Here is a 19323-nt window from a genome sequence, read left to right on the forward strand (position 1 = left end):
CAGCCTTACTGTATAAATGCAGGTCAATTCAAGTTCGGTCTTTCATGCGCGAATTATTAAAGACCAAGAGAGTGCGGCCTAGGAAAGGAAAGATCCTCGTCGTCCGCTCGCAATGAGAGTCGAAGCGGGAAGACTCGGAACCGGTAAGCGCCCAACAGCGACGTTCAATTCCATTATCATATTCGACATTGTTTGTCTTTCCTGTCGTTCTCAATTGCGCTTCTACCTCTCTATTATTTTTCCATAGGCGCGACCAATATTTAACATGAGCGTAATTCGATCATTCAAGGCCTCGGACATGTTCAAATTCAATAACGTGTCCGTGTCTGTCCAGAAAACTATTCCTTCACTGACGTTGTAATTGCAGGAACTTGGATATTTGGACAGAGACAGTACGCGTTTAAACCTTCCGAAAGACTTTGACCTGATACTTCACAGTACAACATCGGCTTTTACCTACACTACCTTTCCCGCTGGCCTGACCTTTGCTGTGTACAGGAAGCTCCTAGTGGCCGTATGATGGGTTACGGTGAGTTTGTATCCCATCTATTCGTCGTCTTCTGACACACTGTCTATAGTTATAGGAAAAGCTGAAGGACAAGGTTCCGAATGGCATGGTCATGTTACAGCTATTACCGTTGCACCAGAGTATCGTCGTCTGTCTCTCGCCCGAAAAATGATGTCCCTCCTCGAACTTGTCTCGGACGAAACTTACCGAGGGTTTTTTGTGGATCTCTATGTGCGGTGTAACAATTTCGTTGCGATAGATATGTACGAAGGAATGGGCTATAGTGTGTATAGACGAGTGAGAGAATATTACGGAAATTTGGGTGTAGGGAAAGGTGGTCGAGACGAAGAGGACGCGTTTGGTATGTGGCTTGGTTGAAAGTTATAACCTAGCAGGACTGAGCATTCACTCGCTTTCAGATATGCGAAAGCCACTTTCACGAGACAGCGCTCGACGTTCAGTACGAAGTAATGGTCGAGATATAGTTGTTAGCGCACACGATGTTTCATAGTAGCCTCTTGATTTTTCACACTTCCCTCTCTTCTGTTCGGCTGCCGTTTTTCGGCTGTATCTTGTGCTCACGATACCGGCGCTAACATTTTCAAACTTCTTCTCAACAACCACCACATGCAAGAGGTGAGGGAGATTCAGATCGGGGGTACTTATGTTGCCACGCGAAAGGCCCTGACCTGGGCTGACCAAGCCCAAGCCGAGCTTGCACGGCATCCTATGACGGTTCGAGAGGCCATAAAACTTGTTCGAAATCTTCGAATACCTGTGTTTGTGTCACTTATTGATGATATCCAGCTACTTAGGTACAGTCTGGAAGGTATATGTGAGCTTGAAGGGCGTATGAGACAGTTCTACAAATAGACCCTGCCTGGACTCTCTATTCATTGGGGGGGGGGGGGGGGGGGGTCGTGAGAATCGTGTACCCGATCTGAATCTCCCTCACCTCTTGACCACATGTCATTGTCAATCATTTGCTTCGTGGCACAGGTATGACCTTTATTTCTCTATATGTCCCGGGCTCTCAATATTTCTTAGGATGAATGATCTAGCTTATGAAGATTTACCAGCTGTCTATCGAATCCCCCCCGAACTTCTGACAGAAATTTTCCTCCATTGCTACCACGACAACACTGTGTATTCTTCGCATACTGAGGCACCGTTTAACCTGTTTTCAACTTGTCAGCGCTGGAGACTTGTCACTCTCAGTATACCCCTCCTTTGGTCCAGTATCAATGTTTCCTTCACACACAATGCATGCAGGCCATCACTTCCGGTCCTAAACTCGTGGCTTGATCGGTCTCGAACGTCCCCATTAGCTTTCTCTCTAATGTATCAGGGCCGGAATGCTTTCTTTGATGACGATCTCATATCAAAAGAAACACTATTCGCGCCGCTTGAAGCATTGCTGGTACATCTAGCGCGATGGCAGAATGTATACCTAGATTTCAGCAACGTACCTAATGATGCGATATTTATACCCTGCCCCCCATCAGAACCAATGGTTCTGAAAACGCTTGCTATACGAACATTCGAGTTCCATCCCCGACACACAACATTGCTCATACCCGTTTTTATGGACTGGATCGCAAGTCTCGCTGAATGCTCTACATCCCTCGATAGCTTCATCTCTTACGGTAGAGGCTATATCACTCATTTGTCTGGTTTCAATTCTTTTTTTTCTGTTCCCTGGAGCCGCTTGACCACCCTCACCTTGGAACATGTCTCAGAGACTCTTGCTCTCTTCATACTCCAGCGTTCATTCTCCCTGGTGTCTTGTAACTTTGCCGGTTTGGGACATTACCCTGATTGGATCCCGGATGACCAGCATGCTGGACCCCAGTTGCGCGATGAAATTTTCTTGCCTAAGTTAACGGTTCTCAATATCATCACTGAGAATGATATTGACAGATTCTGGGGTCATTTGATTGTTCCAAATTTACGAGAGTTGGAGGTTCATATGCTTCCTAGCGCTCGTCAATGGCATCAGGGAGAAGATTTGGTTCAGTTCTTCAGGCGCTCAGGCTCGGTGTTCGCTGCCGGTTCGGACACGATGCCTGCCACAACGAGCACATTAATACAAGGTCCACTCACATCGACTCGTGGTCCTCCGATTTCGCGGCTAGTCTTGCGTAATTGTAATATGCGCTCTAGGCTAGGTGTTTGTGTGAAACTGCTTTCCGACTCATTGAGAGACTTGTCAGTGACAGACAAAGCAATGGTGGATGATGCAATCATGAAGCTGCTCACCTTTCCTGATAGGCCCACAGACAATACAGCTTCGTTATCAAGACTGGATACTGATAATCAGAATACAGATGTAGGAAATGAAAAAGAATTTCTGTGTCCTCGCTTGGAGCAGCTCACACTACGGAGATGTATCGCCGCTGCGGACGGCAAGACTAGTCGGATGGTCAAGTCTCGATGGACTTTACCCAGTCCTGGTTTGTCTAATGGTCGCATTGATGTCGATGTGGACAAGGAAGGCGACGAGCTTGCGCGCAAGCTGAGATGTGTCCACATCGAATTTTCCAATCCAGAGCACGCAGAGGATTTTGATGTACTAAAGGAAATGTATTCCACAGGACTGGGCGGGGATGTTGTTGTAAAGAAAGGGTACAATTCACCTCATGTCTACAGTCATTCTCGACACTGATTCCCTCTTCTGTAGAGTCAAACTTGCCAAAAGAAAACTTACTGCTGAAAATCCGCCTCCTGCCAACGTCCCAATCCTCCAACCACCTCCTCTGTGGCGTTATTGATTGTTCGAATTTCAATCCTTTCTGAGACCTATAGGATTAATTCTCCGTTGAATGCGCATTCTCGTTATGTAGTACATTGCGATCCTGTGTTCATGTTGTCGTTGTACCCAGGTTGTAGCCTGTTATAGCCTCGTACTTTTGAAAAGTGTATCCAGACCAAAGTGTATTTAGCCCTAATGATATATTGATTCACAATCTGTATTTCGTAAACTGTCCAGATTTTCTTGTCATGAGAATAAACGCCTGAATAGGAAAACACGTCCGACCGCGCTTCCTTTGCTGAGTGCTCTTGAAATAATATAAAAATGAGAGAGAATCGCGTACTTGTTATGTATATGTAGAGTTTCCCAGTTTTCCTTTGTTTTGAAGATGGTGCTTGTTCCAGATTCGGTAAAACATTAACTTTGGCACGATTATGGTCTAGGGTTTCCGCCAGAGACTTACGCTTACATGTCACAGTCTCGTCAACGATAGTTGCTTCAAACGGAGGCTCATGTATGCAGATGTATACTCGCGTTCCAACTTTCTAAGCTGGTTACTAATCATAATATAATCAGACAGAGGGGCCGGAGCTAAATACGTTGCTGTTTTTTGTCAGCTTTCCTTTTTTCCGCTTCTACTCTGAATAATCACCAAAAGATCACCAATCAACCATACTTAGAAAGCACCACTGTTCGTCTGTGAAAAACACGTCCGACCAGGCTCCGTTTATTTGTTTCTGGAAAACAAGTATATGCACTCTCCATATAAATATAAGAGATTAATCCTGGTCATTCTCATTCATACACCCACAGCTAATCGGCCCCATACATCAACATGTCTTTTGAGAATCGTGTACAGAAAGCTCTTGTTATAGAGTCACCCAAGACACCTTTCGTCTTGAAGACTGTGCCAATCCCGAAGCCTGGTCCTGGCGAAGTTCTCGTCAAGATCATAGCATCCGGACTGAACCCAGCTGATTGGGTCATACAGACTCGCGATTACTTCGCTCCACATACTCCTTACCCAGCGATTATCGGATTCGACATTGCAGGCGACGTCGAGGAAGTCGGTCCAGGTGTGAAAGAAATTTCTAAAGGAGATCGAGTGTAAGTGGATCGACGTGGATATTGGATGATTATATAGCTGACTAGATAATTCTCTTCCTCTATAGATTCCTCGAACCAAAGATGAGCTCTAACGATCACGCTGCTTTTCAGCAATATGCTCTTGCTCCGGTCGAATTTTTGGGAAAGGTGAGTTTTGTTATCGAAAATTTCAGGATTCAACCTACAGCCATATGGCACTGCATAGATTCCTAAAAACCTAAACTACTCACAAGCAGCTTCGGTTTCGCTCACGTTCACTACTGCTGTATATGGGTTACTCCCCGCACACCCGATTGGTATGGGCCTCAATCCAACCTTCGACGACACAGTCAGCTACCCCGAGGAAGCTGCCCTTGTCATTGGAGGTTCCACTTCCGTTGGCCAATATGGTACGTTTCAGGTATCGTAGTGTTCCTCAATTTGGTGCCAACTGAGACATATAGCCATTCAAATCCTGAAATATCTTGGCTTTGGGGCAATCATTGCCTACGCTTCTGTAAAACATACAGAATTCCTTAAATCCCTCGGTGCGACACACGTCATCGATCGCAACCAAATCTCTTTTGCAGACCTCCCCGCTGCTTTGCCAAAAGTCTATGTCCAACCCATCAAAGTTATCTACTCTGCTGTGACTTTGCCGGAGGCTCAGAACGCTGCATATGCATGTCTTGCTAATGATGGAAAGCTTGCTGTCGCAACTCCTCAATTAGCTCTGAAAGAAGACGCGGAGACAACCGGGAAGAAGCTTTATGGTGTGTTTGGATCTCCGTATACACCTGCGAACAGGGAGTTTGGCCTCGTATTGTGGAGGCATCTTCCAAGATTGTTGGAGAGTGGCGTTTTCGTGGTGAGTACTAAGTCAAAATTCGTCTCCCTCCTCACATTCCGACCGTAATGTTTAGCCTAATCGGATCGAAGAACTTCCCAACGGATTATCGGGAATTGTGGATGGGCTGAAGAAATTAGAGAAGGGTGAGGTCAGCGGAGTAAAGCTCATTGCATTTCCCCAAAACACCACTGCTTAAACATTGAATCTACGTTACCATCCATGATGAAACTCATCTTTGTACATAATCTCGCGAATCAATAGTTTGCTGCAAGATAGAATGAAGAGTCGTACATGTGCTAATAACAGATGGGTTTGTTGTGTACCTTCAACCAACAGCCGCTTGGAATCTTACTCAGTACGATAAATTTCGTTCGTAAGAGAACAAGTGTCACCTTCAAGTTGGTGAACCTCAATGATTCAACACTTTCCACTGTCCCTATTGTCCTTCTAATTCACTGCAATATCTCCGCCCCTAATTCTGAAAAGCGCACCCCCAACATTGTCGGACTCCAGATATCCACCATCAATGGTAGCATAAAGACTGTCCTTGTCGGATTCTCTTCTCCCAAATTCTACTGCCGCAGCCCATTTGTATTCCGAGCTGTCTGGACTGCCCGCCAACACTGTAATTTCGTGTGTGTGTGCATCGATTCGAATGAACTGGTTTGCCTGGAACAGAGCCAAAAATATGTTTCCTTCTGTGTCTAATATGAAGTCTTCTGGTGTTGTCAGATTTCCAGCAACAACCTCGGCAGCTCCTGAAGCGAGGCCACTGTCATGAATGGGGACGCGACCGATGATGCCCTGTGCATAGTTGGAAAAGTAAAGGTACTTTTGAGAGTAGGGTGTGAGTTGAACAACATGTACACCGTGAACACAATTAGATATCTCGCTAGCACCTGGAGGCTGGTTCGTGAGCGAGTTATTGATAGCCACGAAATTCTCTCCGGTGTTCACATTGAGAATATTCACAATGCCTACCCGACTGTCTGCGATGTACACCAATCCTTCTTCTTTAGAAAGGAGCGCCATGCCATTCAGAATGCGGGAATTCGGGAAATCGGCTACTTTGTTGACCTCGACGTAGTCGGGGAACCGCGTCATATTGACGTGAAATACGGAGCAGGAACCCAAGACGTCGATGTGGGTGACCAAAGAGAGGTTACCGGCCGTAACGTAGAATTGGTCAGGTTGCACCTCGACTATCCCATGTAGATCCGTGTATCCTTCAAAGGTATAGATAAAAGTCCCAGTCCCGTTGACCTCTGGTTCAATCTGATAGATCGTTGGTTCGCTGTCAAATGTGACAATGATTTCGCCAGTTTGTCGGACGGCAAGGTTTTCGAGACTGATATTTAAGTTTGGAGTAAATCGATGAATAGTTTCGACCATGACAGCTGAAAGGTTAGAGGTACTGGTTAAAAGAATTGACCCAATTTATTTTTCAGTGAAGTACATACATCGTTTCTCATTCCTGGTAACATGGTCATGGCACAGACTACTGGTGAGTATGCTAAGTAGCAAAGCAGACAGAAAATTGAGGCGCATGACAAGTGTAGGGATTCCTGTCAGGAGAGGAATAAATCAGGCCGTACACCAAGGAAACCTTTTATTGTGGCCTAGGATTACGATATGTTGCTCTAACTGACGGGGGAACGTGCATGGAGATTTATTAGATGGCAGCAGCAAATTAAATTGGATTATGATCCATAGCTATAGGTAATGACAACTCGGCTCTAGCAAAAGTTCGACCATCAGTGGGGGCAAAGAAACGGACTTGCGTGGACATCTAGCAGAGAATAAACAGGTCTAAAGCGAGGAAGGGTAAATGAAACGAATAAAACTAGCGCAATAGAAGGGTAGTACATGGTGGGACTCCGTGCTAGTGAGTTGTAGTGCTCTTTGCTTTTAAAGTAGATCAAAGCTTCTCGAGGCTTCTTTTGAGCTGAAATAGCTAACCGGCAGGAGCAACTGGGGAGGAAGGGGAAGATCCATACGGCAGAGAAAGGTACAGACGGGTGTGGACTGATGATGCACCGTTTAACAGTACCAGAAAATTGCGTACTTCAGACTGGAGGCTCCTCACAACACGCCCGAGCTGTCAAGCTGAATAGTGAGCCTGCCCTGCTCAGCCTCGAGCGGCCGAGGCCGAGGAAACAAGTTGATGGTGAACAAACTCAGCACCATCCGGTTCCTAAGGGCCGGTTTCCAAGGCTTTGCAACTCTTGAAGTTGAACCTCTTCGCCCTTCTTCGTCCTCATCCTCGTACTATGATTTCGAATCCCTTAAACTGCAAGATTCATCTTATGGAAGGGACGTGGCTGTATACAGATAAATGAGTATGCGCGTTCAAATGCCAGTTCCTTGTGGTACGTTTTCACCTCGAAGGCGAAGCTTGAGCATCCGAATTAACTGCAATGCTGCAGGACCAGTCATGGACACTGTTACGACAAAAGGCATCAAGTCAGCAAAAACTTTCTCGAGTCACAATACTGTTACTCCGAGATCTTCTCCCAGTAACAGAATTAGAACGCGTAAAGGTACTTTTTACTTTCTCCCAGGCACTCATTGACGTTGAATCCCCACTCCGCTTGGATGAAACGAGCCCGACCTCAATGCAAGATGATCGAGCAACGAGGCAATGATCACAACACCGGGGATCATGGATGTCGCCACGTCAGCGAAATAGACACTGAGTAAAAGGCTGGTAAAAGGTGAGTATGTGTGGTATTTGGCGTGAGAGAAAAGGAAACTAACGTAGGTCAATTAGATTACAGCAACCTATAAGTTTCTCAAAGGATTCGATTTTCTTTTTTATCATCAATGCAAAGCAAGAGTACATTTAGCCACCCGTTCCACCCTCTCCTATATCTTTCGAAGCAGAGCAAAGTTGAACAAAGATTTAGTCCTTCGAGTAATAATTTTGCGGCGATGAGCAGACCGCGGCAGATGTTGAATACAAACTAGATGTTAAAATGTACGTGCTATTCCGTACAAGCCATTCTCGGCCCTTCTGCCTGACAGGAAAGAACAAGCTTGCATGAATGAGGAGATAGAACGTTACTACTATACTTATAAGAAAGTCAGAATCGTTGCCCAGGAAATCAAATTACCATTCATCTGCGCGCGCGTTATCCTCGAAACCGGTCTTGTGTTCCTCTCTTCCTTATGCCTCGACTCGGTGCGAACTGGATACGGATCAGGCTCTTATAGTGGCTCGCCTTACACAGAGGAGACTAGCAATTTACGTACAGTGCTCACTAGCACTGTCCCTGGGTCCGGAGTGCCAAGGTACGCACCAGTCGGCGGTTGTCTTTACTTATATCAAAACCTCGATCTTTTGTTGCGTTCGACGCTCTGTGTATACCGGGAGGGAACGACCGAGGATATCATCACTGTCTATTAGTACTGTTGCTCAACCTTTTCATACCAGGTCGTATCCTTTGCCGCATAAAATCCACTTTCTGGAATACTTCAATAAGTCGCGGGCATATAGATTTGCCAGATCACGAGTGCAAGTATGTGCCTAATATGTTCATAGATCAGGAGACAATACTCTGCGGACACGTATAGCACATCCTCGCTACTGCATTTCGAGTTGTTGTCTCTTGATGGTTTGAAGTGCCGCAACAACTACGTTGCTCAGACCTTAGACGCGTACATCAGCGTACATCCTCTTCCTCATACGCTCTCGCACGCTTGGCAATACTAAATTAGTCGCTCTCAGGCGCTCGATCTCATTTTTCATGTAGTGCCGAAACAACTCCGACTTTTTCTTCAAACTTCAGACCAGAATCAGAAGTTTCTATTTCTCTACCGGTACTCGGGCCTCCTGCTTTGCAAGCCCTTCTTTGTTGACAATGACTCAAGGTCGATTAAATATAAAATTCCAACCGTCCCAACGTTACTTGAAATCAAACCTCGATGACTGTCTCGTGTTCTGACTCCGATACCAGCTCATTGAATGAAACTACACCTTTACTGAACGATGCGCAACATGACCCAGAAGACCAAGATTCCCCCGTTAAAAAGGCTACGCCGTTGCCAATAGCTCAATTGCTTATCGTCTGCGCTATTCGCCTTATGGATCCAATCGCCTTCACTCAGATCTTTCCATACATTAACGAGTTTATAGCTTTTCTGAAGCTAACCGACGATCCTTCACAGACAGGATTCTACAGCGGTCTCGTGGAATCTACGTTTGCAGTCACCCAATTTCTGGCGATATATCAATGGTCCAAGTTGTCCAGTGTGTTGTTGTGCTTAATAGCTTCTACATACTCTGCTCGATTCTGATGCCTCTTTAGATAAAATTGGGCGCAGACCAGTTATCATGGTGGGGACCTTCGGTGTAGCGTTATCGACGATGTACTTTGGCCTTTCGAGTTCGTTGACAGACTTATTACTTTCTCGTGCCATCGGTGTGTGTGTTATTATACTACGTTTTCAATACAACGCGTTACAAACATGTCATCAGGTGGAATTTTTGGTGGAACAGTCTCCGTAGTCCAGTCTGTTGTTGGAGAAATAACCGACGGTGAGTCATAAACTTACAGGCCTGAACTTCGGAACTTGCTCATGTACTCATTTCTTCGCTAAGCTTCGAACCAGGCAGCGGCATTCCCAATTTATGGTCTGGTCTGGCCCATCGGAGGAATTACCGGGTGCGTCCTTCCTTCTACCCCAACTTTTCCCCTCATCTGACCTTGTTAATCATCAGTCCCTTCATCGGCGGTGTCCTATCCAACCCGGCAGAAAAATACGGTTCCATTTTCCAGAATTCTGTCTTTAGTAGACATCCATACTTTCTTCCTTGTTTGGTCGCTGGGATTATTGCGCTATCAGGCGTTTTGATTGGATACATTTACTTGGAGGAGGTGAGTACCCTCCCGATACGCGACATCGTCGCGCTCAAAATCTCATATTATTTCCATCACATAGACTCTGAGAAAGAAAACCAGGAATGGTAGTCAGGATTCGTTTATCGATGATCACGAACCCTCCTTACGGGAACTCCTTTCCATCCCAATCATCCGTGCATTAAGCATAAGCGCATTCGCTCTGAACTTCAACGGGACTGCGTTTGACGTTCTTTTTGTTCTCTTTTGCTACACCCCCATCAAGGACGGCGGTCTAGCGTTTTCGGTCAGTCACATGCTTATTCTCTAATACATGCTGAGTATTAAGTATTTGTTTCTCATGCCCTTCTCTTGACTTAGCCTTCCACAATCGGCTTCACCTTGTCCTCCTCTGGCCTCATCTCGTCCGCCATGCAAATCTTCATCATGCCTGTCATTTTGAAGCGCATCGAGGCTTCCAGAATATATAACATTTCTATCGCAGCATGGCCAATTGTTTTTGCTATTATACCAATTCTAAACGTCATTGCCCGACATGGACTCGTCGAGGGAACCGGCAATTTGGATGTTTGGTCGAACGTAAAGCTATGGACTGGAATTCTACTTGTCCTTGCGATATCCAAAGTTGGCGGTATGGCATATAGGTACGAGGTCAATCGTAGTGGATCCGGAGAAAGGATAATAACGTCTTGACACATCTTGTGTACAGTGTAAGCTTGATCTTGACAAAGAGTAATGTTTCCACTCCAGCTGTTTTTGCGGTTTCGAATGGTGTCATGTCTTGTTCAATGTCTTTAGCCCGAATTATCAGTCCTGCTCTAGCCAGGTATGTCAATTTGAGCTCTTTTGTTCTAGCATTTCATCGATCTGTTTTCAATTGCGCAGCTCTGTGTTCGCGCTGTCAGTGGAGTATCACCTACTAGGCGGGTATTTCTGGGCATTAATGATGGTCTGTTTCTGTTTGCTCGCATGCTGTTTGGGACGCAACATTTCTCGCCTGAGCAAGAGCTCATTAACACACCATAAACCTCAAAATCGCAAGTAAAATGGATGGACTGCGGTCATCTGAGGGCTTTACGGTTAATGAAAATTTAAAGGATTTCCTTTTGGTGATTGATGATCGATGACCTTTTCAAAAGTAACTATCAATGAGCTTCATGACACATTTATACAGAAAAGTACATAAACGACGTCTTAAATACAGACTTGGGAATGTCATTACACGAATCCAACACAAGAAAACGGATGTCTTAAACCGTCCAAACAAAATATATCAGGCCTTAAACGCCTCCCGACTTTGAACTCGCCAACCAATCCAACCTGCTCGCCCTCCAATAATCCCTGTCCCAACTATTTCAAGTTCCTCCCTTTCAATACCCTCTAAGATCGCCCCAACAATCAAAGCAGCAGCCATAGGAGCCCAGTTTTTTCCAATGCAGATGAGCGGTCCATACCCAAATGCGAAAAGGGTTGGAGCCTCCAAGGAGCTGGTGTATCTCGCCCATCGTCTTGGGTTGAATTCAAGTGCGTCTGCACCCCAGATACCAATGGACAGATGGATACCTTCGACATCTGCAATTTCAGATCGAATTAGGGGGGCTAATCCGAGTTGGTCTGACACAGATCTTGGAAGGAGGGTCCTAACGAATTGGAGGAAAGGAGGTTGTTCGACGACGAAGCTCCGAGATATATGTCGCGATGGGGGATGCAGACGGAGTGTTTCGCTGACGATCCAATCCGCACACAGCTTCGAATCGAAACTAGTGGTCTTAAACCTTTCAGACGTTGGATCCTCTAAAAGTTCCTCAAACACTCGGCGAAACTCGACATTTTCGTGTACATGGGCCAGGCATGTGGCGACTACACGCCACAATGTTTCCCATGTTGGGATGACAAAGTTGATTGGGTTTGGGTACTTTTCAGTATCCGGTAGGAGTCGACGGAGGTGGTAGTTAAGCGTGGTTAAGTCATCGATATCCGGAGACGTGCATGGAGCGTCCATGAGTGGTACCGTGGAAGATATCTTCAATTTTGATATTCCCCACAGTTTCGTAATAAGCATAGCAGAAACGCGCAGATCTTCCGCGTCTATGCTCTCGATATCACGGTCAGGATCAAGCAGCGCGACGACAATGATTCTGAGCGTCAGAACCTGTATAAAATCTGTAAAGGCGGCGGAAAAGCCTTTTTCTGTCGGGACGTAGCTGTTGAGCTCGCATGCAAAGGCTTGCCGAGCTACGTGCAAAAAATCTACCCATTGCCCACGGCGACGCTGCGCTCGAATCAGATCTTTCATCCTACCTACGAATGTGTTGTGGATGTCGGTTTCGGGTTTCACGAATGTATTGGTGAGGTTGAATGTGTGCCTTAGCCGTCGATTTGCGAGGGACCGAGCTTTTAAGAGCTCGGAAATAGATGAAGATGGCGACTCGGAATGGCCAAGGAGGTTGATGATCTCCTCTGGGGTGGTATATTTTCGATACAGCATATGCTTATGGATGTCAAGAAAAAAATAGATGGTGAGTAAGATGGCGATTGAGCCAGCTAGTGTCAAGAGCAAGAGAATAGCGTACATGTTGGCACGCATGAAGGACTCGAATGTGCTATCCGGATGCAGCCTTTTATGCGTCCAAGATAAGCAGTGAGCGAGGTCAGACGCGTAAGTATGTTAGTCATTCGATTAAGATTGGAAGTGTGGCACAAACCTTGTACAAGTTTAAATGTGTATGTATGTGCATATATGAGGAGGATCACTACAAGAAGCATCGAGCGTCTATATGTATAGTGTTGAAGCTCGAGTGCTGTAGAAATCACTACGGCAAGGACAAGATCTTGTTTGTTTTGGATCTACCAGATTCTTCTCTTCATAGCAGTGTATGACATCTCGCCGCCATGAGGTCCACTAGGCTGCTGCGAAGCTGCTAGCAACGACAAGTTGCTATTACGATAATGGTGAAGAAAGCGTCATAGATACAGAAGAGCCTATCATTTAGCTTTGCTACGCAACCTTGTACCCAGAGGCTGCGGCAGCAGCGAAGCGCAGAATAAGCGCTCAAACGCGTAAATGATCAATCGATCACGAGTGATCTTCGTGATCGTGCAAACAAGCGCTTTCAAGGTTTCTATACGACGATGATGTCCATTCATTGTCCATCCTGAATCCTACGTACATCTGCTGAGAGTTGTTCAGCTTTTGTGATTTTGCGAAGATCCAGATACAATCCTGATTCACTCTTGAAAATTTTGAGTCTTTTTAGCTTGGATTTATCACGATTCACCATGTCGTATGAGATGGTTTCGTGACGGCCAGGTGACGGCATCCAAATAATTTTTATGGGCTTCACCCTGCTTTACCCTTACTTCGTCAGGCCTCGACGCTCCGATACAGTCATCCATAACAAGGAACCATGTGCTCCAAGCCTCCAATTCATCCAGCTTGCATTTAAAAACGCACCGTCAGGATCGAATCAACCCCAAAACTGCTGGCCAGTTCCCCGTCTCTTTATCTCTTCCAAAAGACTTGTCTCCTGGCGATCTACCATTAGTTGTCGCTTTCATTCATTCCCAAATTTGAACTCCCCTCAGTCGCTGAAAAATGCATTTTCACGGTCCTGTGTATATTCTTCTCGGTCTTCTCGCTGCTTATTCTGCTCCTTTCGATGTGAGTCTTCACACTTTCAAGTTGATGGCAAGTATCTGACGATTCCTCTAACCAGGTCACTAGCGATGGGTCTCAATCAATCTCTCGCACAAAATTGACCAGCCGGGGGTTGCCGCTGAGCGGCTATGTTGACTATAGCTCCTCCAATGCTACCAACCATTTCGGCGAAGCGCATACTACGGTTTACGAAGTTTGTTTTACATCGCCAGAAGCACAACCTCGGAGGCATGGTGGAGCTCGTCGACATCGAGCATCGCGATGGCCTCGTCCAACTCAACAGCAGGTAGTCCAGCAGCAGGTGGTCCAACAACGATTGGCCAGTCATCTTGGCGTTACGCTGGAGCAAATCTCATTGGGTGATACTCTTCCATTTGAAGATCCTACAGGAAGTTACATATTTTGGTATCGTGAAAGAGGAAGTGATGGCCCGTGGAATAACGATTCACTCTCCAGAGGGAGAGCGTAGTTGCCGAGAGTTAATAGTCTAAGTCACCCGGCCGAGCAGTTCCACCGGAACATTGCATTTTCTAGTGGTGAACTTTTTTTCCGCTGCTCGTTCAATGTGTTGGCAGGGTAGGTTTGTCCTGGCCTCGTAATAGTCCTGGCCACGGTCGTAGATAAAGAGTAGATATATGCAGATATAGGGAAGGGTGGGGTGCTGTTTACTGTTTTTTTGACTACAAGTTGTACACTGAACCGCAAAATGTGTACTGCACTCGGGCTTTCACAGATATAATTTTTTAACATATACTGTATGTACACAATCTGACTTTTCTTCTGATAAATACAGATGCTATCAACATGCAGACCTTTACTTGTCCGCTACTCTTCTATAGCTCCCGCCGCTTTTCTATCGTTCTTTACCAGTCTCTACTACTTAGTCTCGCCCGTCGCTGGCCCGTCGGGCTTAGGTTTGCGTCAATCGCTTCGTAGGGACATCAAGGGACAGCAAGGGACATCGAACCGCATCTCATCGGATATCATCCTATATCATCGCATTAAGCGATATGAATGATTCATGAATTCCATATAAGCAAGGGTAGAATGTTAGTATGCGCCCCAAACTGCTGGCCAGTGTTGTCTCGCCCATCGTTCACAAGAAAAGTCTATCCTCCACCCTGTCCAAGCACCGATTCATCAGCTTGTGAACAATGCGTTTCTTCAACCATACCGCGTTCCTTTTTCTGGGACTTCTTGCTACTGTGCATGGAGCTCCTCTCGAAGTGAGCTTTTTGCAGACCTGAATGTTAGTTGACAAGCTCTTACACTACACATTGACTAGACCGCCCACAAAGAGCCAAACGATGCGGTGGAATCCTATTCAGAGTCCAAAGTGCACCCGTCCATGCGGGATCCTTTCCATGGTATCTTAAGCGGCAGCATTCCGAGCGCGGGCATTAACGATGGCTCTCCCAAGGACACTAAAAGATTCGGAAAGCTCGACACTGAAAACAATCCCTGGAATACAAGATACGAAGCAATAGTCATTGCTTTAAATGCTGGCGGAAGTCTTCGGGCCCCCCCAGGATTGAAGCTGAAGGCTCGACCTAGTCCGGCGGTGCCTACAAAAATTCGAACACGAGTAGAGCAGTACTTTCAACACCAATTTCCGAGGCTGAGAACTGTAGTCAATTTCGCTGAGGACTCATATTACGAGTCAAAAGACTTCGAGCAATCATTCAGTATTCTTTACAAGTGGAAAGGCGAGGATCGTACATGGATGGCAAATATCTGAATGATGAGAAGGATCATCTGCGTCGCGGGATCATTTCGATAACTCTTTCTTTCTTACCATCATTTACATTTCTGTATGATGAATGCCACAGAAAATTTTTCTTCAGCGTCTTCGCCAACTAAACTTCGTCCACTATCCCCAAAGCAGGAACGGCGTCTCGTCGTCTTTCTCGATAATGAATTCCTTGAACTTACACGTGGCTACAAAAAACGGTTTGTGACCCGTTCACCGATAATTCACACTAAGTTGTACACTAGATCATCGCCAGCATCACATCTTCCAACACTCGATGCCTATCTCCAAGCTGCGCAAAGGATCTTAGGATTGATACTCCAAGTTCCACCCATAGATCCATCAACAAGCCTGCGGATACAGCTATTGCTTCGTTTGACGAATGAAGTGCTGACGTGTATACCTGGCTATCCTTCAAATTCGGAAAACCTTCCTATAGCTATGGATTGGCTTGATGATCTTGATCAGTCCTGGGCCGCAGTGCTCCAAGCACAGGTTTGGAATCCCAGCGAAGGAATAGGTGAAGATCTGATCGTTGACGCTGGTGATGTCGTTAGAGGTGTAAAGTCCACGCCGATGAGCCAGACAGAGCGTACGCGGCTGAAGAGCCTTCTCTTGGGAGGTGTGGCGACGCTAGAAGAGTGGTTGGAAGGCAAGCCGATTGGTGTTAATAGACAGGCAACTGCGGTTGAGGAAGAAGACGGGTTGAACGACATTTTCTCAAACACACTTGAGGAGCTTGGGCATCTGGGTCTAGTCGCAGTTGAGCCTGAGGAGTTGTGTTCGATGGATCTAGATGATGATTGATGAGTAAGCATTCATGACTGTGGCACCACGAACTTATACTAACCCAAACCATGCTTAGGAGGGAAACCAGCATCGTTTGGCACTCAGTAATCCTTAAGCATCTGCAGTTCAGAACAGCCTTCTGCCTCGATCTGACCTTGTATTTCTTTCGTCTGATGGCCGCTGCGGTAGAGAAAGTCGATCTCCATTCAATTGCGCAGGTCGCGTCCTTGTCGCGTCCTTCTCAATCCCTTGACAAGCCTCAACAGGACTAGATTCGCCTGCGTATAGATGACAGTAGGTCATTGCAGTAGGACATACTTCATTGTTAGTGCAGTGTCACGTAAATCAAGGTCATATCCAGTCAAACGGACTCTTCACGCTAAATACAACATGTTGTAAGTATTTCCTTGTGGATGGTATCTTCGCTCGGGCAGCAAGCCAATTAATGTATATTGGTAATGAAAGCAAGTAGTATGGTATAGAAGAAGATCCGAAATGATTAACGAAATGGTTAGAGAGAAAGGGTTATTGGTAAATTACAATAAGCTTCACTTGTATTCGATGGTCGTCAAGTACAATGTCCACGTATTCAATATGCAAATGAAACTGCCAAAATTTGGTCCATGATTTCTGCACTCCGGTATGATCACTGTGGGCGGTTTTATCAGTCGATACGCGATAGCGGAAGAAGAACACTCACTGTCGACGATGTCGAAACATGTTCATCCGCCAAAACGATATGCGTTCCTTCATCTCTCGCAACAGCGCGAAGAAGCACCTCGTCACGCATCTTCTGGGTTGCTTTGAATCGCTGTGCACGTCTCAGGCCACTCGCCTTGTTGAAAAGAATGTCGCGTGGACAGGTGTCAAAGTCTTGACGAGGGTTTTTGTAAGAGCGACCACGGAATACAGTGGGCGATCGAGCCGTAGGACCGTGAAGGGATGAAGTCGTCGGGAAGGCGTGGATGGTAGTGACCACTGTAAAGATAAGACAGATTGCGAGGAAGAACCGGACGATCCTATGCATATTGGAAGTATATGTGTAGAGATGGATTGATAAACAGATGAAACTCTGCCTTAGCGATGTAAAGTTAAACGATGGGAGGGTAGAGTGTGATTTGATCCAGTAGTAATTTCCAAGGATTTATGATGTCCGTGCTCGACAGAACAGGAAGGTCTCACTAGCCCAAGGCAGGCGGGGCAGTGGTCAATAAGTAGTAACAACTAAGACAAACTATCCTTGGTTCGGGTGGAGCCGGAAAACAATCTAGCAATGGCTAGGGCTCAACGAGTCCATTTTTTGACATTGAACGTTGCCAGAAGAGCAGCTCTCTGCGCTGTGTTCACAGCTAGAACGTACTCGGATATTGCGTCTTCAACATCAGTTTCGTAACCCGAAACCGAAATCTCAACTAATATATCCTGAAACTGGCTCCGCTCAAGAATCGAAATTAATCCCCTCCAGTCAAACGCATGGATTTGGACATGCGCATCCTCATAGCCCGAGATGGCAAGCACAATTTTGAGATACTCGACATTGTCGGAAGCGACTGTTCGTAAGATATTGGTGACAAATGTTTCTGAGCCCAATTCTCTTTCGTCCACGCTCGAAGACTGGAGATCGACACAACCAATTTCCAAAGTGCGAAGGTTCACGCACGGAGACAGGTCAAGAGCGGTAGACTCATGGGCATCCCGAATCATGACATGCGATTGCAGGCCACTGCACCACCGTGCATGGCAAAAACTCGGCTCCTTTTTCGGGGGCTATTAAATATTATGGAATCAAATAAACGGGGCGCCTTACAGGCGCCGACATTGAATGTTTTTTAAGAATGAAATAAATACATGAATTACAGTATCTATAGAGTAACAGGGGGTAACTGAGTGAGATGCTGTGAGACGAGAAAAAATAATTGTGACAGAGTCACAGTCCCGTGATATCCCGTGCCGGTCACAAGAATTCAATACAATTCAACTCAGTGTTACATTTGGCCGAATAAGGCGAAACTACTGCCATAAAAGGAAATTATTTTTGTATGAAGTACCGTACATAAGGACGATACTTCCGTAAACTACAGCCTCGTAATATTCTCGAGTGTTGAGCCTGAATGAAAGAGGAATTTGGATAATGCAGCATTAGAAGATTCGCTGAATAACCCAGTGGAGAGACTCCGCATCGGGAGAGGAATATGGTGATAGGTCATCCAAGAAAAGAGGAACTCCGAAACGTCTTCTGTAACGTTTGTGTAGAGTTCGTTCAAACTAGACGGAGGTGGAGGAGTGTACTCCAGAACTGTCCGTCGAGCATCCAATTCGTCCCAATTATCCAGACCGTCGTAAAGACGTCCGCCGTTAAAGAGAACACCAGTCAAAGAAAGGCTAGATAGTAGTGGGAACGCGCCCAAGATATCAAAAAAGTGGTCCGAAGATGATAGAATCACAGAGTCCAGGTCCAACGTGGTGACACTGCCAAAATTGCCCCGAAGTGCATCCGAAGTGCTCTTACTTGTATCGCAGCGTATCCATCCAAGCTTCAATGTTTTGACCGCCGTAAGCCCAGTAAACAAATGAAGGAAATCGTCGAATTGGAAGATCTCGTAGTCGCCCGACTCTTGTATACCCCATGGCAGCTGCCAGGACACGGGTAAACGTTTCGAGCCGCCTTGCTCGATGTGCAGGTGTTGTATGAAGCGAATGATTGTTATGGTGTGGGCATTGAGATTGATAAGCTTTAAGAAGTCGTCGATATTTTTGCGATGGATATGGATGGTGCGTGACTGGAATAGTGTTTTCCAGCTTGGCCAAAGCCATGATTTGCAGGTAAGACTGCAGAATTTCAGAGTAACAGGGTCGTGATTCAGGAAAGAGATTATGAGCTCATATATGTCAGCTGGGATGAAGTCTGAGAGCTCTCGGGGAAGGGGTACTGGCTGTTCCATTGGAGGTGAAGAAAGAGATCACTGCCTCCGGTAACCTGAGCGAGTGACTCTACTCGACACGCGCTGGTGACTCATACAGGTTTCGACATATTCGATTTCTATTACAATAGTCTGCATACAACTTCTGAG

At 46.0% G+C, this 19323-nt stretch overlaps 11 protein-coding genes across 11 annotated transcripts; 7 read left to right on the forward strand and 4 right to left on the reverse strand.

Moving 5' to 3' along the window:
* The first annotated feature begins 155 nt into the window (after positions 1-155).
* C8R40DRAFT_1245190 (N-acetyltransferase) lies at positions 156-1183 on the forward strand. Its single transcript, XM_046233616.1, has 5 exons — positions 156-318; positions 368-392; positions 439-529; positions 579-869; positions 928-1183. The coding sequence occupies exons 1-5, from the start codon at positions 266-268 to the stop codon at positions 1017-1019; spliced, it is 552 nt and encodes a 183-aa protein (XP_046091176.1). The 5' UTR covers positions 156-265; the 3' UTR covers positions 1020-1183.
* Positions 1184-1264: 81 nt separating this feature from the next.
* Positions 1265-3576, forward strand: C8R40DRAFT_464873 (uncharacterized protein). The gene is made up of 3 exons (XM_046235148.1): positions 1265-1507; positions 1556-3133; positions 3189-3576. Exons 2-3 carry the CDS (start codon positions 1557-1559, stop codon positions 3277-3279), a joined length of 1668 nt encoding a protein of 555 aa, XP_046091177.1. The 5' UTR covers positions 1265-1507; position 1556; the 3' UTR covers positions 3280-3576.
* A 519-nt stretch (positions 3577-4095) lies between these two features.
* Positions 4096-5392, forward strand: C8R40DRAFT_1035671 (GroES-like protein; the record flags this gene model as incomplete). Its single annotated transcript, XM_046223521.1, has 5 exons — positions 4096-4367; positions 4433-4514; positions 4573-4756; positions 4811-5214; positions 5270-5392. The coding sequence occupies 5 exons, from the start codon at positions 4096-4098 to the stop codon at positions 5390-5392; spliced, it is 1065 nt and encodes a 354-aa protein (XP_046091178.1).
* Positions 5393-5643: 251 nt separating this feature from the next.
* C8R40DRAFT_1066197 (uncharacterized protein) lies at positions 5644-6744 on the reverse strand (the record flags this gene model as incomplete). The annotated part of the gene is made up of 2 exons (XM_046225745.1): positions 5644-6593; positions 6657-6744. 2 exons carry the CDS (start codon positions 6742-6744, stop codon positions 5644-5646), a joined length of 1038 nt encoding a protein of 345 aa, XP_046091179.1.
* Positions 6745-9120: 2376 nt separating this feature from the next.
* On the forward strand, positions 9121-11100 carry C8R40DRAFT_1035051 (major facilitator superfamily domain-containing protein; the record flags this gene model as incomplete). The annotated part of the gene is made up of 9 exons (XM_046223473.1): positions 9121-9445; positions 9504-9617; positions 9674-9733; positions 9797-9860; positions 9917-10073; positions 10138-10341; positions 10416-10699; positions 10765-10881; positions 10941-11100. 9 exons carry the CDS (start codon positions 9121-9123, stop codon positions 11098-11100), a joined length of 1485 nt encoding a protein of 494 aa, XP_046091180.1.
* Positions 11101-11170: 70 nt separating this feature from the next.
* C8R40DRAFT_1084419 (uncharacterized protein) lies at positions 11171-13035 on the reverse strand. The gene is made up of 2 exons (XM_046227298.1): positions 11260-13035; positions 11171-11193 (listed from the first exon to the last, which is right to left on the reverse strand). Exon 1 carries the CDS (start codon positions 12640-12642, stop codon positions 11329-11331), a length of 1314 nt encoding a protein of 437 aa, XP_046091181.1. The 5' UTR covers positions 12643-13035; the 3' UTR covers positions 11171-11193; positions 11260-11328.
* Positions 13036-13172: 137 nt separating this feature from the next.
* C8R40DRAFT_1234392 (uncharacterized protein) lies at positions 13173-14468 on the forward strand. Its single transcript, XM_046233361.1, has 2 exons — positions 13173-13716; positions 13772-14468. Exons 1-2 carry the CDS (start codon positions 13651-13653, stop codon positions 14180-14182), a joined length of 477 nt encoding a protein of 158 aa, XP_046091182.1. The 5' UTR covers positions 13173-13650; the 3' UTR covers positions 14183-14468.
* A 135-nt stretch (positions 14469-14603) lies between these two features.
* C8R40DRAFT_465299 (uncharacterized protein) lies at positions 14604-15662 on the forward strand. The gene is made up of 2 exons (XM_046235150.1): positions 14604-14939; positions 14999-15662. Exons 1-2 carry the CDS (start codon positions 14868-14870, stop codon positions 15449-15451), a joined length of 525 nt encoding a protein of 174 aa, XP_046091183.1. The 5' UTR covers positions 14604-14867; the 3' UTR covers positions 15452-15662.
* On the forward strand, positions 15309-16621 carry C8R40DRAFT_465253 (uncharacterized protein). Its single transcript, XM_046235149.1, has 2 exons — positions 15309-16273; positions 16329-16621. The coding sequence occupies exon 1, from the start codon at positions 15527-15529 to the stop codon at positions 16268-16270; it is 744 nt and encodes a 247-aa protein (XP_046091184.1). The 5' UTR covers positions 15309-15526; the 3' UTR covers positions 16271-16273; positions 16329-16621.
* Positions 16622-16916: 295 nt separating this feature from the next.
* On the reverse strand, positions 16917-17956 carry C8R40DRAFT_1066202 (uncharacterized protein; the record flags this gene model as incomplete). Its single annotated transcript, XM_046225746.1, has 2 exons — positions 16917-17271; positions 17613-17956. 2 exons carry the CDS (start codon positions 17954-17956, stop codon positions 16917-16919), a joined length of 699 nt encoding a protein of 232 aa, XP_046091185.1.
* A 346-nt stretch (positions 17957-18302) lies between these two features.
* Positions 18303-19269, reverse strand: C8R40DRAFT_1084463 (uncharacterized protein). The gene has a single exon (XM_046227299.1). The coding sequence runs from the start codon at positions 19192-19194 to the stop codon at positions 18328-18330; it is 867 nt and encodes a 288-aa protein (XP_046091186.1). The 5' UTR covers positions 19195-19269; the 3' UTR covers positions 18303-18327.
* Between the last annotated feature and the right edge of the window lie 54 nt (positions 19270-19323).

The sequence above is a fragment of the Lentinula edodes genome (genome assembly GCF_021015755.1).
Source record: "Lentinula edodes strain Le(Bin) 0899 ss11 chromosome Unknown C8R40scaffold_3, whole genome shotgun sequence".
NCBI classification, from domain to species: domain Eukaryota; kingdom Fungi; phylum Basidiomycota; class Agaricomycetes; order Agaricales; family Omphalotaceae; genus Lentinula; species Lentinula edodes.